Source organism: Pristiophorus japonicus, chromosome 10, assembly GCF_044704955.1.
Source record: "Pristiophorus japonicus isolate sPriJap1 chromosome 10, sPriJap1.hap1, whole genome shotgun sequence".
In the NCBI taxonomy this organism is placed as follows: Eukaryota; Metazoa; Chordata; class Chondrichthyes; family Pristiophoridae; genus Pristiophorus; species Pristiophorus japonicus.
The window spans coordinates 182,946,358-182,962,144 of record NC_091986.1 but is presented as its reverse complement, the minus strand read 5'-3'; the positions used below and the strand labels follow the sequence as shown (position 1 = coordinate 182,962,144).

General features: G+C 46.6%; 1 protein-coding gene across 2 annotated transcripts in view; it reads right to left on the bottom strand.

The window, feature by feature from the left end:
* cog6 (component of oligomeric golgi complex 6) overlaps nucleotides 1–15,787 on the bottom strand; it is a 165,869-nt gene that overhangs the window by 128,811 nt on the left and 21,271 nt on the right. For both annotated transcript variants that reach the window (XM_070892386.1, XM_070892385.1), the window contains exons 3-4: nucleotides 5,130–5,201; nucleotides 2,733–2,791 (exon numbers count right to left, since the gene is read on the bottom strand). In XM_070892386.1, the coding sequence (XP_070748487.1) occupies nucleotides 2,733–2,791; nucleotides 5,130–5,201 (131 nt within the window). The remainder of the gene's footprint in view (nucleotides 1–2,732; nucleotides 2,792–5,129; nucleotides 5,202–15,787) is intronic.

Below are 15,787 nucleotides of genomic sequence, written 5' to 3'. Positions count from 1 at the left end.
GCAGTGACGCCCAAATCCGGACAACAAATAAAAGTCTAAGAGAATAGGCTGTGTCAATTCCAGAAAGCTGCTGTAGTGGCGGGCTTTATAATGGACAGGATGAATTCCGTAGTTCCAGAATCATAAGGAAACTAATGTGTTATTTGGAAAGCTAGTACAGACAGAACATTGGTACTCTCCTGCCTAAAACATTACTATGCTATTATGTGCAACTATGTAAAACTGCTTCAAATAAGTGGTTCTGTTTGTCTGTTCTTTACTTCCAGAGGAATTTACTTTCTCTACCCCACCATCAGGAGTGCCAGCAGCACCTCCTTTTAGCTTACAGAACTGCCACCAAAGTCAGGGCTGCCAGCAGCTGCAGCACGATGATGTAAACACTACCCATGATCCATTAGCTATTGTTTATTAGAAACATAGAAATTTACAGCGCAGAAGGAAGCCATTTCGTCCCATCGTGTCCACGCCGGTCGATAAAGAGCCACACGGCCCTCAGTCAGCAGCCCTCAAGGTTACATACAAACCTATGAAACATAGAAACATAGAAACATAGAAAACAGGTGCAGGAGTAGGCCATTCGGCCCTTCAAGCCTGCACCACCATTCAATAAGATCATGGCTGATCATTTACCTCAGTACCCCTTTCCTGCTTTCTCTCCATACCCCTTGATCCCTTTAGCCGTAAGGGCCATATCTAACTCTCGCTTGAATATATCCAATGAACTGGCATCAACAACTCTCTGCGGTAGGGAATTCCACAGGTTGACAACTCTCTGAGTGAAGAAATTTCTCCTCATCTCAGTCCTAAATAATGCCGGATAGGCAAAGAGCACCCAGCCCAACCAGTCCGCCTCACACAACTGCGACACCCCTTATACTGAAAAATTCTACACTCCACCCCAACTGGAGCCATGTGATCTGCTGGGCGAGGCAAAAAACAGATAAAAATCCAGGCCAATTTAGGGAGAAAAAAATCTGGGAAAATTCCTCTCCGACCCATCCAGGCAATCGAAACTAGTCCAGGATATCACCCTGGCCGTGTTCTGAGGTAAACGATCAGCCATGATCTTATTGAATGGTGGTGCAGGCTTGAAGGGCCGAATGGCCTACTCCTGCACCTATTTTCTATGTTTCTATGTTTCATAGATTTGTATGTAACCTTGAGGGCTGCTGACTGAGGGCTGTGTGGCTCTTTATCGACCGGCGTGGACACGATGGGCCGAAATCACCCCTGCGGGTTACGGCACTTTAAGTGCCCATCCAACCATCTCTTAAAAGTGGTGAGGGTTTCTGCATTGACCACTCTTCCACGCAGCGAGTTCCAGATCCCCACAACCCTCTGCATAAAGAAGCCACCCCCCCGCCCCAAATCCCCTCTAAACCTTCCACCAACCACCTTAAAAGTATGCCCCCTTGTAATAGATACCTCCACCAATGGAAATAGGCCCTTACTATGTCCAGGCCACTCAATATTTTGGAAACCTCAATAAGGTCTCCTCTCAACTTCCTCTGTTCCAATGAGAACAAACCCAGTCTGCCTATCCAATCTGTCCTCATAACTAAGATTCTCCATTCTAGGCAGCATCCAAGTAAATCTCCTCTGCACCCTCGCTAGTGCAATCACATCCTTCCTATAATACAGCGACCAGAACTGCACGCAGTACTCCAGCTGTGGCCTAACCAAAGTATTATACAATTTAAGCATAACCTCCATGCTCTTATATTCTATGCCTTGGCCAATTAAGGCAAGCATTCCGCATGCCTTCTTAATCACCTTAGTCATCTGGCCTGCTACTTTCAGGGATCTATGGACAAGCACTCCAAGGTCCCTTTGTTCATCTACACTATTAAGTGGCCTACTGCTTAATGTGTATATCCTTTCCTTATTAGCCCTCCAAAAGTGCATCACCTCACACTTCTCTGAATTAAATTCCATTTGCCACGGCCCTGCCCACCTGACCAGTAGATTGATATCCTTCTGCAGCCCATGACTATCCTCTTCATTATCAACCACACAGCCAATTTTAGTGTCATCTGCAAACTTCTTAATCATACTCCCTATATTCAAATCTAAATCGTTGATATATACTACAAAAAGCAAGGGATCCAGTACTGAGCCCTGCGGAACCGCACTGGAAACATCCTTCCAGTCACAAAAACATCCATCAACCATTACCCTTTGCTTTCTACCTCCAAGCCAATTTTGGATCCAACTTGCCACTTTGCCCTGGATCCCATGGGTTTTAACCTTCGTGACCAGTCTACCATGTGGAACCTTATCAAAAGCTTTGCTAAAGTCCATATATACTACATTGTACGCACTACCCTCATCGACCTTCTTGGTACCTCCTCAAAAAATTCAATCAGGTTAGTCAAACACTATCTTCCCTTAACAAATCCGTGCTGACTGTCCCTATTAATCCTTGCCTTTCCAAATGTAGATTTATCCTGTCTTTCAGGATTTTTTCCAATAATTTTCCCACCACTGAGATTAGACTGATAGGCCTGTAATTATTTGGCCTATCCCATTCTCCCTTTATTACTGAAAATGATCAACTTCTTCCAGGCTTCACAGAAGAAACACAGTTTAATAGGCACAATAATTCTTATTAGATATTCAAAGCAACGCTGACATGCAATATAGAACACATCTTTAAAGTGGCTGGACTAAACATTAGAAGGAACCTCCAAAAGCCACCATAAGTGAGTCTGGAAATGACATACATGACTTACTTTTCTGATTGAAGCTTAGTAGTTTTGATGATGAGATCTTGAGTCTGTTCCTTTGCTAACTGAAAATGAAGACAGAAAAATGTGTTTTCACAAGTCAAATATATCCAAGGTCTAACAAAAATAGAAAAGCAAATTATAATTTAAACTGAGAAAAATTGCAAAGTGCTGCGTCCTTGTGCATGAAACACAAAAAGTTAGTGTGCAGGTATAGCAAGTAATCAGGAAGGCAAATGGAATGTTGGCTTTTATTGCAAGGGGGATAGAGTATAAAAGCAGAGAAGTCCTGCTACAACTGTACAGGGTATTGGTGAAGTCACACCTAGAGTACTGCGTACAGTTTTGGTCTCCGTATTTAAGGAAGGATATATGTGCATTGGAGGCTGTTCAGAGAAGCTTGATTCTGGAGATGAGGGGGTTAACTTGTGAAGATAGGTTGAGTAGGTTGGGCCTATACTCATTGGAGTTCAGAAGAATGAGAGGTGATCTTATCGAAACATACAAGATAATGAGGGGGCTCGACAAGGTGAATGCAGAGAGTATATTTCCACTCATAGGGGAAACTAAAACTAGGGGGCATAGTCTCAGAATAAGGGGCCCCCCAGTTAAAACCGAGAGGAGGAGGAATTTCTTCTCTCAGGGTTGTAACTCTATGGAATTCTCTGCCCCAGAGAGCTGTGGAGGCTGGGTCATTGAATATATTTAAGGCGGAGATAGACAGATTTTTGAGTGGTAAGGGAATAAATGCTTATGGGGAGTGGGCAGGGAAGTGGAGCTGAGTCCATGATCAGATCAGCCAAGATTTCATTAAATGGCAGAGCAGGCTCGAGAAACCCAATGGCCTGCTCCTGCTCCTATTTCTTATGTCATGTGAAAATAAAAGAGTTAACAGTAGTCAGCGCTCATCAGGCTTATTGTATAAGATCAATCCAGTCGGAGGGAGAGAGAAAGCAGGTAATTATAGACCGGTTAGCCTGACATCAGTGGTGGAGAAAATGTTGGAATCAATTATTAAGGATGAAATAGCAGCGCATTTGGAAAGCAGTGACAGGATCGATCCAAGTCAGCGTGGATTTATGAAAGGGAAATCATGCTTGACAAATCTTCTGGAATTTTTTGAGGATGTAACTAGTAGAGTGTACAAGGGAGAACCAGTGGATGTGGTGTATTTGGACTTTCAAAAGGCTTTTGACAAGATCCCACATAAGAGATTGGTGTGCAAAATCAAAGCACATGGTATTGGGGGTAATGTACTGACGTGGATAGAGAACTGGTTGGCAGACAGGAAGCAGAGTCGGAATAAACCGATTCTTTTCAGAATGGCAGGCAGTGACTAGTGGAGTGCCGCAGGGCTCAGTGCTGGGACCCCAGCTCTTTACAATATACATCAATGATTGGATGGGGGAATGGAGTATAATATCTCCAAGTTTGCAGATGACACTAAACTAGTTGGCGGTGTGAGCTGTGAGGGGGACGCCAAGAGGCCGCAGGGTGACTTAGACAGGTTAGGCGAGTGGACAAATGCATGGCAGATGCAGTATAATGTGGATAAATGTGAGGTTATCCACTTTGGGGGCAAAAACACGAAGACAGAATATTATCTGAATGGTGGCAGATTAGGAAAAGGGGAGGTGCAACGAGACCTGGGTGTCATGGTTCATCAGTCATTGAAAGTTCGCATACAGGTGCAGCAGGCGATAAAGAAGGCAAATGGTATGTTGGCCTTCATAGCTAGGAGATTTGAGTATAGGAGCAGGGAGGTCTTACTGCAGTTGTACAGGGCCTTGGTGAGGCCTCACCTGGAATATTGTGTTCAATTTTGGTCGCCTAATCTGAGGAAGGACGTTCTTGCTATTGAGGGAGTGCAGCGAAGGTTCACCAGATTGATTACCAGGATGGCCGGACTGACATATGAGGATAGACTGGATCAACTGGGCCTTTATACATTGGGGTTTAGAAGGATGAGAGGGGATCTCATACAAACATACAAGATTCTGACAGGATGGGACAGGTTGGATGCGGGTAATTGTTTCCGATGTTAGGAAAGTCCAGAACCGGGGGCACAATCTTAGGATAAGGGGTAAGCCATTTAGGACTGAGATGAGGAGAAACTTCTTCACTCAGAGAGTTGTTAACCTATAGAATTCCCTGCCGCAGAGAGTTGTTGATGCCAGTTCATTGGATATATTCAAGAGGGAGTTAAATATGGCCCTTACGGCTAAGGGGATCAAGGGGTATGGAGAGAAAGCAGGAAAGGGGTAATGAGGGAATGATCAGCCATGATCTTATCGAATGGTGGTGCAGGTTCGAAGGGCCGAATGGCCTATTCCTGCACCTATTTTCTATGTTTCTATATGCTCCTATGCCTTCTGTAGGAGGTATGGGTTTCTTACAACTTACCTTTAAACGACTGGTCATATCCTGACAGCAGGCACTCATTGCTTGGACATCTTCATGAACACCCTCCAGTTCCTATAAGAGAAGGAAATCAACATGCCATTTTACATAGCTGTCAAAGTAAAAACATAAGCACGATGGGATTCCTTTTTCTGTTCAAAATAAAATTATATTTTGGTTAACAGCATAACAGGTCATAAAAGCATTACACTTTTTTGAGGGTGGGGATGGAGGGCAGTACCTTAGCATAGAGGATATGGAAAAATTGGAAGGAAACTCATCATTTAGAGCAGCATTAACAGAGGTCTAGAACCATGTTGCCTGCTAGCGGTGCATGGCTTAGCGAATCAAAAACAACCAGTCCCCTTTATAGAACACTTTTAATGTAATAAAATGTCACAAGCTGCTGCACAGAGACAAGAACAAAGGTTAAGTGGTAAAAGTGAGTGGGAGGGAAGTAAAGCAGAAATTGGACAGCAAGAATCTAGAAAGCGAATCTGTAAGACAGAGAAAACAGGGCTTAGTATATAGTAAGCAAGGATGTCTTCCTGTGCTGAATGGTATATATTTTAATGCAAGGAGTATAGCGAATAAGGCGGATGAGCTAAGAGCACAGATAGACACTTGGGAGTATGATATTATAGCAATTACAGAAACATGGCTGAAAGAGGGGCAGGTTTGGCAGATCAATATTCCTGGCTGCAAGATTTTTAGACAAGATAGAGGGAAAAAACAGGGGGGGAGGGGGGGGCAGTTGCAGTACTGATTAAAGAAACTATTACAGCGGTTGATATGTTAGAGGGATCATCAAATGAAGCCATATGGGTCTAATTGAAAAATAAAAATGGGGCGATCACACTGCTGGATGTGTATTATTGACCCACAAACAGTGGGAGGGAGAGAGAGGAGCAAATATGTAGGCAAAATTGCTGTGAAGTCCAAAAACCATAGGGTAGTAATAGTAGGGGATTTTAACTATCCAAATATTGATTGGGACAAATTTAGTGTGAAGGGTATAGAGGGTGCGGAATTCTTGAAATGCATTCAAGAGAATTTTTTTAGTCAGTAAGTAGCAAGCCCAACACAAGAGGGGACGGTCTTGGATTTAGTTTTGGGAAATGAAGCTGGGCAGGTTGAAGGGGTATTAGCGGGAGAGCAGTGACCATAATTCAGTCAGATTCAAGGTGGTTATGGACAAGGACAAGAATAGGCCTGGAATAAAAGTTCCGTATTGAGGAAAAGCTAATTTTGCTAAGTTAAGGAGTGATTTGGCCATAGTGGACTGGAAACAGCTACTTGTGGGTAAATCAGTGGTGGAACAGTGGGAGGTATTCAAGAGGAGATCCGGAAGGCTCAGACCAAACATGTGGTCTTAAAGAAAAGGCTGGGAAAAATAATTCTAGAGCCCCCTGGATATCTAGGGACTTACAGGGGAGGATTAAAAAAAAGAGACGCTTGTCATATACCAACGGCTAAATACTGAAGAGATCGCCAAGTCTCTGTTTAAAGAATGGACTCAGTCAAGAATATTTCATGGACTTTATGGGGATTTTTTCTCTGAGGTACTTTCCCTGTGATGCAGATACGTGAAAAGGCTGGTTTGTTAAAACTCCAGAAACCGCATGGCAGTTGGCTGTGACAAAGAACTGTCAGTCATCCAGAATGTACGGGTTCCCCCAAGCAAAAGGAAAGGGGCTCAGATATGAGAGGCATGCATAAACTATTGGAAAACCACTCTAATGTGCAAAGGCACTTCTCATCTACATCTCAGAAGAGAAGCAGAACAATGGACCCACTAGCCTGGCCAGAACAAGAGGGGCCAATTCTTCCCTACTCAAAAGCCGAGAGTTGTCCCAGACCCAGGGCCATCAGTCCAATACACATGGGTCTGATGGCCCATCACCGACTAAACACCGGAGTACTTAGAAAGAAAAAGGATTTCAAAGATTGGCGGAAGAGATAAGGGCAGCAGAACTCCTTTAAAGATAGACTCTTTTCCACCATTCTTCAGTGTTCTGGAGCTTTCTCCAGCGTTCGAACGTTCCCCCTCTCTCACTCCACCAAGGCCGATGTGACAAGAAGAAGGACCAGCTGAGCGATCGAGACCAACTGGTGAGCATGATCGCGAGTGCCCCAAACCGGTAACCATAGCGCCAGGTGAGCTGTGTGGGGTGTAAAGGGCTGAGAGTTTTCTTGGAAGTGAAGCTTTTTCGAGCTATTCTGGGGAGTGAGCTTCATGCGATTGGGTAATTCGTTGGTAGCGGGGAGTTAAGACTCCACCATAGCAACAAGGAAATTACTGCATGTCACCGGTCCTCAGTGTTGTACTGTATGTTGTTTTAACCTGGACATTATTCTCCACAGAGACAGTGATTTCATTTAATAGTGCATGTTTTAGCCAGTGTATGTTAGACCAAATAAATAAGTGCGATTTTTCACCAAAGCATTCCTGTCCGTGACTTATTCTATTTACACTCTGAATAATAATCCCCGGGTATAGAATTCTCGTAAGGCGGGGGCGATTCGAACCATCCATCTAGCCATTGGGATAGGATCAAAACCACTTAAATACTTTACAATCTTTAGAGGAATATAGAAAGTTAAGAGACAAAATTAAAAAGGATATTAGGAATGCTCAGAGAGAGCACGAGAAATTCTTGGCCAGTAAAATTAAGGAAAAGCCTAAGATGTTCTATAAATATTTTAAGAGTCAGAGGTAACTAAAGAAAGGGTAGGGCCTATTGGAGACCGTGAGGGTAATCTTTTTGTGGAGGCGGAAGATGTTGGTAGGGTTCTTAACGAATACTTTTTGCATCTGTTTTCACAAAGGAAAGGGTAAAGCAGATACTGCTATCGAGGAGGAGTGTGATATTCTGGATGAAAGAAATATAGTGAGAGGAAGTATTAAGGGGTTTTGCAGCTTTGAAAGTAGATAAGTCCCCAGGCCCAGATGAAATGCATCACAGGCTGTTGAGCGAAGTAAGAGAGGAAATAGCAGAGGCTTTGACCATCATTTTCCAGTCCACTTTAGATCTGCGCATGGTGCCAGAGGATTGGAGGACTGCAAATGTAGTACCCTTGTTTAAGAAGGGAGAAAGGGATAGGCCGAATAATTACAAGCCTGTCAGCCTAACCTCAGTGGTGGGAAAATTATTGGAAAGAATCCTGAAAGGCGGGATAAATCTGCATTTGGAAAGACAAGGATTAATTAGGGACAGTCAGCACGGATTTGTTAAGGGAAGATAGTGTTTGACTAACCCGATTGAATTTTTTGAGGAGGTAACCAGGAGGGTCGATGAGGGTAGTGAATACGATGTAGTATATATGGACTTTAGCAAGGCTTTTGATAAGGTCCCACTTGGTAGACTGCTCTCGAAGGTTAAAGCCCGTGGGATACAGGACAAAGTGGCAAGTTGGATCCAAAATTGGCTTGGAGATAGGAAACAAAGGGTAATGATTGATGGATGTTTTTATGACTGGAAGGAGGTTACCAGTGGGGTTCCGCAGGGCTCAGTACTGGGTCCCTTGCTTTTTGTGGTATATATCAATGATCTAGATTTAAATATAGGGAGTATGATTAAAAAGTTTGCAGATAACACTAAAATTGGCTGTGTGGTTGATAATGAAGAGGATAGTCATGGGCTGCAGAAGGATATCAATCTACTGGTCAGGTGGGCAGGGCCGTGGCAAATGGAATTTGATTTAGAGAAGTGTGAGGTGATGCACTTTTGGAGGGCTAATAAGGAAAGGGTATACACATTAAGGGCCCAAGTTTCGAGCGCGCCTAGAAGGGCGCAGTCCCGACCTGGACTCCCGTTTCTCACGCCACAAAGTGCGCCTAAAAAAAACTTCCAGATTCTCCAGCTCCCTGCAGCTCAGCGCAGCACAACACGAGCTGTAGGGGGCGGAGCCAGGTCCCTGCGCTGAAAACAGTGCCGGGACCTCTGCACATGCGCGCTACAGTGGGCGCGCATGTGCAGTAGCTCCAGGCGCCCAAAACTGTGTGGGAGGGGCCGAAGCACGCAGCCCCTAGCCCTGGCCGAATGGCCTCACTGGGGCTGCGTGAATAAGGCTCCTCCCATGCCCAGTTCCTGCTTCCTCCCGACCCGACTCCCGCTTCCCGCCCCCTGACCGGACCCGACACCGACCCGACTCCCCCCCCCCCCCCCCCTGGACCGGACCCGACCCCCGCTTCCCCCGCCCCCGGACTGGACCCGACCCGACGCCCGCTTCCCCCCCCACCCCGACTGGACCCGACCTGACCTCCCTCCCCCCGACCTAAACCGAACCGACCTCCCTCCCACCACCCTCCCGACCCGCGCTCCCCCCGACCCGACCCGCGATCCCAACCCGACCCAACACCACCTACCTGTACATCAGTTGCTCCTAAAAATCAGGAGCAAATCATGGCGATACTTGGGGCCTATGCATTAGGCCACTTAATAGTGTAGATGAACAAAGGGACCTTGGAGTGCTTGTCCACAGATCTCTGAAAGTAGCACGCCAGGTGGATAAGGTGGTTAAGAAGGCATACGGAATGCTTGCCTTTATTGGCCGAGGCATAGAATATAAGAGCAGGGAGGTTATGCTTAAATTGCATAATACTTTGGTTAGGCCACAGCTGGAATACTGTGTGCAGTTCTGGTCGCTGTATTATAGGAAGGATGTGATTGCACTAGAGAGGGTGTGTTGTGTATTTAACCCATTGCAACCTGCATCACACTACCACCAGAGGGCCTACCTGTTGGAGTCCCAAGGGATCCCAGCATCCCTTGGGAGCACTGTATATAAGCAGGCCACCCACGAGGTACCTGCACTCTGGAGTCTTGTTAAAGCAGCGAAGGTCACGCTTGCTCATTGTTCACAGTACTCAGTTTCATCCTTTATTATGAGTGTATCAATTGGTGACGAGGTAATGAACAACCGTGCGAAAATGCAAAGAACAGTTGGTATCCTGGAGAAATTCTCAGAAGGGAATGATTGGGAGGCCTTCGTGGAGAGACTCAACCAATACTTTGTGGCCAACGAGCTGGAAGGGGATGAAAACGCTGCCAAACGAAGGGCGATCCTCCTTACTGTCTGTGGGGCAACAACCTATGGCCTCATGAAGAATCTTCTCGTTCTGGTAAATCCAACAACTAAATCCTATGAAGAATTGTGTACGCTGGTCCGGGAGCACCTAAATCCTAAGGAAAGCATTTTGATGGCGAGATATCGGTTCTACATATGTCAACGGTCGAAAAGCCAAGAAGTGGCGAGCTTTGTCGCCGAACTAAGGCGCCTCGTAGGACATTGCAAATGTGAGGGATTCCTAGAACAAATGCTTAAAGACTTATTTGTACTGGGCATTGGCCATTAAATAATCCTTTGCAAACTGTTGAAACCCTAAATCTAAGCAAAGCCATAACGACAGCTCAGGCATTTATGTCCACCAGCGACAACACCAAACAGATTTCGCAGAATAAAGAGGTTTCGGCCAGTACTGTGCACAAAGTAACATCGTTTCTGTAGGGGTTGGTGTTTTGGTCAGGTTTCTCGAGGCGCCCCACACCCTGGATTCTAGACTGTGGACTGATTTGGGGGTTGTGAGAAACTGAGACAGATTCAGTTGGGTAGGATGCAAAACTGGTTTTATTGTGTTCAAACAAACAGAGTAAAAAGGCATGTCCATTGATTTTCAAATGTTTCCTTTGTCAGTGTTTTTGGTGGGCTAGTCAGCAGTAACTCGATTACGGTGTGATAATGTGCTATCACTGGTTTTGCATTGTTTTAGGATTGTCCAGTTTCCTGGCCATCTATTTGGGCCCATGATTTCCTGAGTGGTTGATTGGGTAATTGGCTTCTTGCATATTTTGGATGAGTTCTGTAGTTTAGATAAAGGCTGGTAATTCGATTATCTCTTCGGGGGTGAATTGGTGCTGCATAGTTCCCCCAGACAGTCTGGGATCCTTAATACACGAATTTGCTTCACAGAGGTTAGCCCCACCTCCTGTATTCGGTAACTCTTTTTCGCAGCCAAAATGTTGTAGAGTCTTAAAATTGATATGCTCCTTCCCATAGATGTTTAGTGGATCTCAGGCTTCTGTAATTTAGGTCCATTTTGAATTCTCTTTTCAAAAAGTCCAAACACTGGGGGGGGTTTCCATGAGGTTGGTCCCCCTTTTGCCTTTTTCCTTTTAACACTTAGATCTCCACTTGAAAAATCCAAAGCTCATTTTTAACAATCCAAGAGGAGCTTTTCTTTAATTTTCAGGGAGAGGGACTCAAGGGAATTTTTGGGAACCCTTCATTTTCGAGCAGGAATATACATGGCAGAACGTACACACTGGTTGCTGCTGCACGCCTTCAGATGACCCGGAGTCCGCCATCAATCGTTAATGTGAGGCAGTTAACACTTTGCTGGCGCTGTGGAGGTGATCATCAGGCCCATCAATGCCGCTTCAAGCACGAGTGCAATGGCTGCAGAACAATGGGACACCTCCAGCGAATGTGCAGGCGAGCTGCAAACCACCATGTTGCAGAGGAAGATCGATCCACAGTGGATCAGGCTGAATGGAAGACTCGTACCGAGGAGGCAGAAGTGTACGGGGTACACACATTCACCACGAAATGTCCACCAATAATGTTGAAAGTTGAACTGAACGGAATTCCAGTATCTATGGAACTGGACACGGATGCGAGTCCATAATGAGTAAAAAGGCCTTCGACAGGCTGTGGTGCAACATGCCACACAGGCCCAAGCTCAGCCCCATTCACACCAAACTAAGGACATACCCCAAGGAACTAATCCCTGTAATTGGCAGTGGAGAAGTCAAAGTCTCCACTGATGGAGCAGTACACGAATTCCCGCTGTGGATCGTGCCAGAGGATGGCCCCACACTATTTGGCAGAAGCTGTCTGGGAAAAATCCACTGGAACTAGGACGACATCCAAGCGCTTTCGTCCGTCGACGACGCCTCATGTGACCAGGTTCTGAGCAGATTTCCGTCGTTGTTCGAGCCAGGTATTGGAAGCTTCTCGGGGGAGAAAGTGCAGATCCATTTGGTTCCCAGTACGTGACCCATCCACCTCAAGGCACAGGCGGTACCATATATGATGCGTGAGAAAGTGGAAATTGAGCTGGACAGGCTGCAGCGAGAAGGCATCATCTTGCCTGTGTGGAATTCAGCGAGTGGACCAGTCCTATTGTCTCGGTACTTAAAGAGGACGGCGCAGTCAGAATTTGTGGGGACTATAAAGTAACGATTAACCGTTTTTCGCTGCAGGACCAGTACCCGCTACCCAAGGAAGGCAACCTATTTGCGACCCTGGCTGGAGGGAAGACGTTCACCAAGTTGGACCCGACGTCGGCCTACATGACGCAGGAGCTGGAGGAGTCTTCAAAAGGCCTCACCTGCATCAACATGCATAAAGATCTGTTCATCTATACCAGATGCCCGTTCGGGATTCAGTCGGCTGCGGCTATCGTACAGCGGAATATGAAGAGCCTGCTAAAGTCGGTTCCTCGCACCGTGGTTTTCCAGGACGACACACTGGTTACAGGTCGGGACACCACTGAGCACTTGAAGAATCTGGAAGAGGTTCTTAGTCGGTTGGATCGCGTGGGACTCAGGTTGAAATGATCGAAGTGTGTTTTCCTGGCACCGGAGGTCGAGTTCTTGGGAAGAAGAATCGCAGCAGACGGCATCAGACCCACCGATGCAAAGACAGAGGCCATCAAGAACGTGCCGAGACCACAGAACGTGACGGAGCTGCAGTCATTCCTTGGACTCCTTAACTATTTCAGTAATTTACATGGGTTAAGCACCTTGCTAGAACCCCCTACATGTGGGAGACGACTGGATATGGGGGAATTTACAAGAGGCTGCCTTTGAGAAAGTCAGAAATCTGTTGTGTTCAAACAAACTGCTTGTCCTGTATAACCCTTATAAACAATTAGTGCTAGCTTGCGATGCGTCGTCATACGGGGTCAGGTGTGTGTTACAACAGGCTAACGAATCGGGGATTTTGCAACCAGTCACTTATGCGTCCAGGAGTTTGTCCAGGGCCTACAGCATGATTGAAAAAAGAGGTTCTGGCGTATGTCTACGGGGTAAAAAAAAAAATGCATCAGTACTTGTTTGGCCTCAAGTTTGAGCTTGAAACTGACCTCAAGCCGCTCATATCGCTGTTCTCTGAGAGCAAAGGGATTAACACCAATGCCTCTGCCCGCATCCAAAACTGGGCGCTCACGCTGTCGGCATACAACTATGTAATCCGCCACAGAGAACTCCACTGATGCTCTCAGTTGGCTATCATTGCCCACCGGGGTGGAAATGGCACAACCTGCAGACTTGCTCATGGTAATGGATGCATTCGAAAACGTAAAGTCACCCGTTACGGCCCGCCAGATCAGGACCTGGACCAGTCAGGATCCTTTACTGTCCTTGGTAAAAAAAACTGTGTCCTCCATGGGAGCTGGTCCAGCGTCCCAGTGGAGATGCAGGAGGCGAATAAGCCGTTTGACAGGCGCAAAGACAAAATGACCCTGCAGGCGGACTGTCTGTTGTGGGGTAAGCGCGTGGTCTTGCCCAAGGCAGGCAGAGATACGTTTATTTGTGAACTGCACAGCACCCACCCAGACATTGTAACGATGAAAGCCGTAGCCAGATTCCATGTGTGGTGGCCCAGCATCGACTCAAATTTAGAGTCATGCATGCGCCAGTGCAACACTTGCTCTCAGCTGAGCAATGCACCCACAGAGGCACTGCTAAGTTTGTGGTCGAGGCCCTCCAAACCGTGGTCAAGGATCCTCGTGAACTATGCGGGCCCATTTCTAGGCAAAATGTTCTTGGTTGTCGTGGATGCTTGCTCAAAATGGATTGAATGTGCAATAATGTCTGGAAACACGTCCACGGCCACCATTGAAAGCCTACGAGCCACGTTTGCCACGCACAGCCTGCCTGATGTCCTAGTCAGCGACAATGGGCCATGTTTCACCAGTGCTGAATTCAAGAAATTCATGACCCGCTATGGAATCAAGCACGTCACATCTGCCCCGTTCAAGCCCACACCGAACGGCCAGGCAGAAGGGGCAGTTCAGACCATCAAACAAAATTTGAAACGTGTGTCGGAAGGCTCCCTTGCAGACCCGAGTGCTGCTCAGCTACTGCACCAGTCCCCACTCACTCACCGGGGTTCCCCCAGCCGGGCTGCTCATGAAAAGGGCGCTCAAAACAAGGCTCTCTCTTGTCCACTCTGATCTCCATGATCACGTGGAGGGCAGGCGGCATCACAAAGTGTGTACCATGACCGCGTAAATTTGTCATGTGATATTGAGGTCAAAGACCCTGTGTTTGTACTCAATTATGAACATGGTCCCAAATGGCTCACTGGCACGGTCATCGCCAAAGAGGGGAATAGGCTGTTTCAGGTCAAATTGGCCAATGGACTAACATTCAGAAAACATTTGGACCAAATCAAATTGTGTTTCACCAACAGCTATGAACAACCCGAAGAAGACACCACCAACTTTGACCCTCCAACACACACACAAGTGGCAACCGACATCATGGTTGACCACGAAGCCGAACTCAGCATCCCCAGCAGCCCAGCAAGGCCGGCTGCCCAGCAGCCCAGTGAAGAACTAACCAACTCACCTACACCCGCATTTGTACCGAGACAATCAACAAGGGAGCGAAAAGCCCCAGGTCGTCTCACCTTGTAAATAAGTGTACTATTAACTTTATGAGGGAGTGATGTTATGTATTTAACCCATTGCAACCTGTATCACACTACCACCAGAGGGCCTACCTGTTGAAGTCCCAAGGAATCCCAGCATCCCTTGAGAGCACTCTATGTAAGCAGGCCACCCATGAGGTACCTGCACTCTGGAGTCTTGTTAAAGGAGCTAAGGTCACGCTTGCTCATTGTCCACAGTACTCAGTTTCATCCTTTATTATGAATGTATCAGGGTGCAGAGGAGATTTACTAGGATGCTGCCTGGAATGGAGAATCTTGGTTATGAGGACAGATTGGATAGGCTGGGATTGTTCTCATTGGAACAGAGGAGGTTGAGAGGAGACCTCATGGAGGTGTCCAAAATATTGAGGGGTCTGGACATAGTGGATAGTAAGGGCCTATTTCCATTGTTGGAAGGGTCTATTACGAGGGGGCATAGTTTTAAGGTGGGTGGTGGAAGGTTTAAGAGGGGATTTGAGGGGCGGCTTCTTTACGCAGAGGGTTGTGGAGATCTGGAACTCGCTGCCTGGAAGAGTGGTGGCTGCAGAAACCCTCACCACTCTTAAGAGATGGTTGGATGGGCACTTGAAGTGCAGTAACCTGCAGGGTTATGGACCTAGAGCTGGTAATTGGGATTAGACTGGATGACTTTTTGTTGAACGGCGCAGATGTAATGCTAAGTACTGCAGGGAATAGAATACGGCCAGGGTGATCGCCTGGACTATTTTCAATCGCCTGGACTATTTTCAATCGTCTGGATGGGTCGGAGAGGAATTTTCCCAGATTTTTCTCTCTAAATTGGTCTGGGGTTTATCTGGTTTTTGCCTCTCCCAGGAGATCACATGGCTCCGGTTGGGGTGGCGTGTAGAATGTTTCAATATAAGGGGTGTCGCAATTGCGTGAGGCGGACTGGTTGGGCTGGGTGCTCTTTGCCTTTCCGG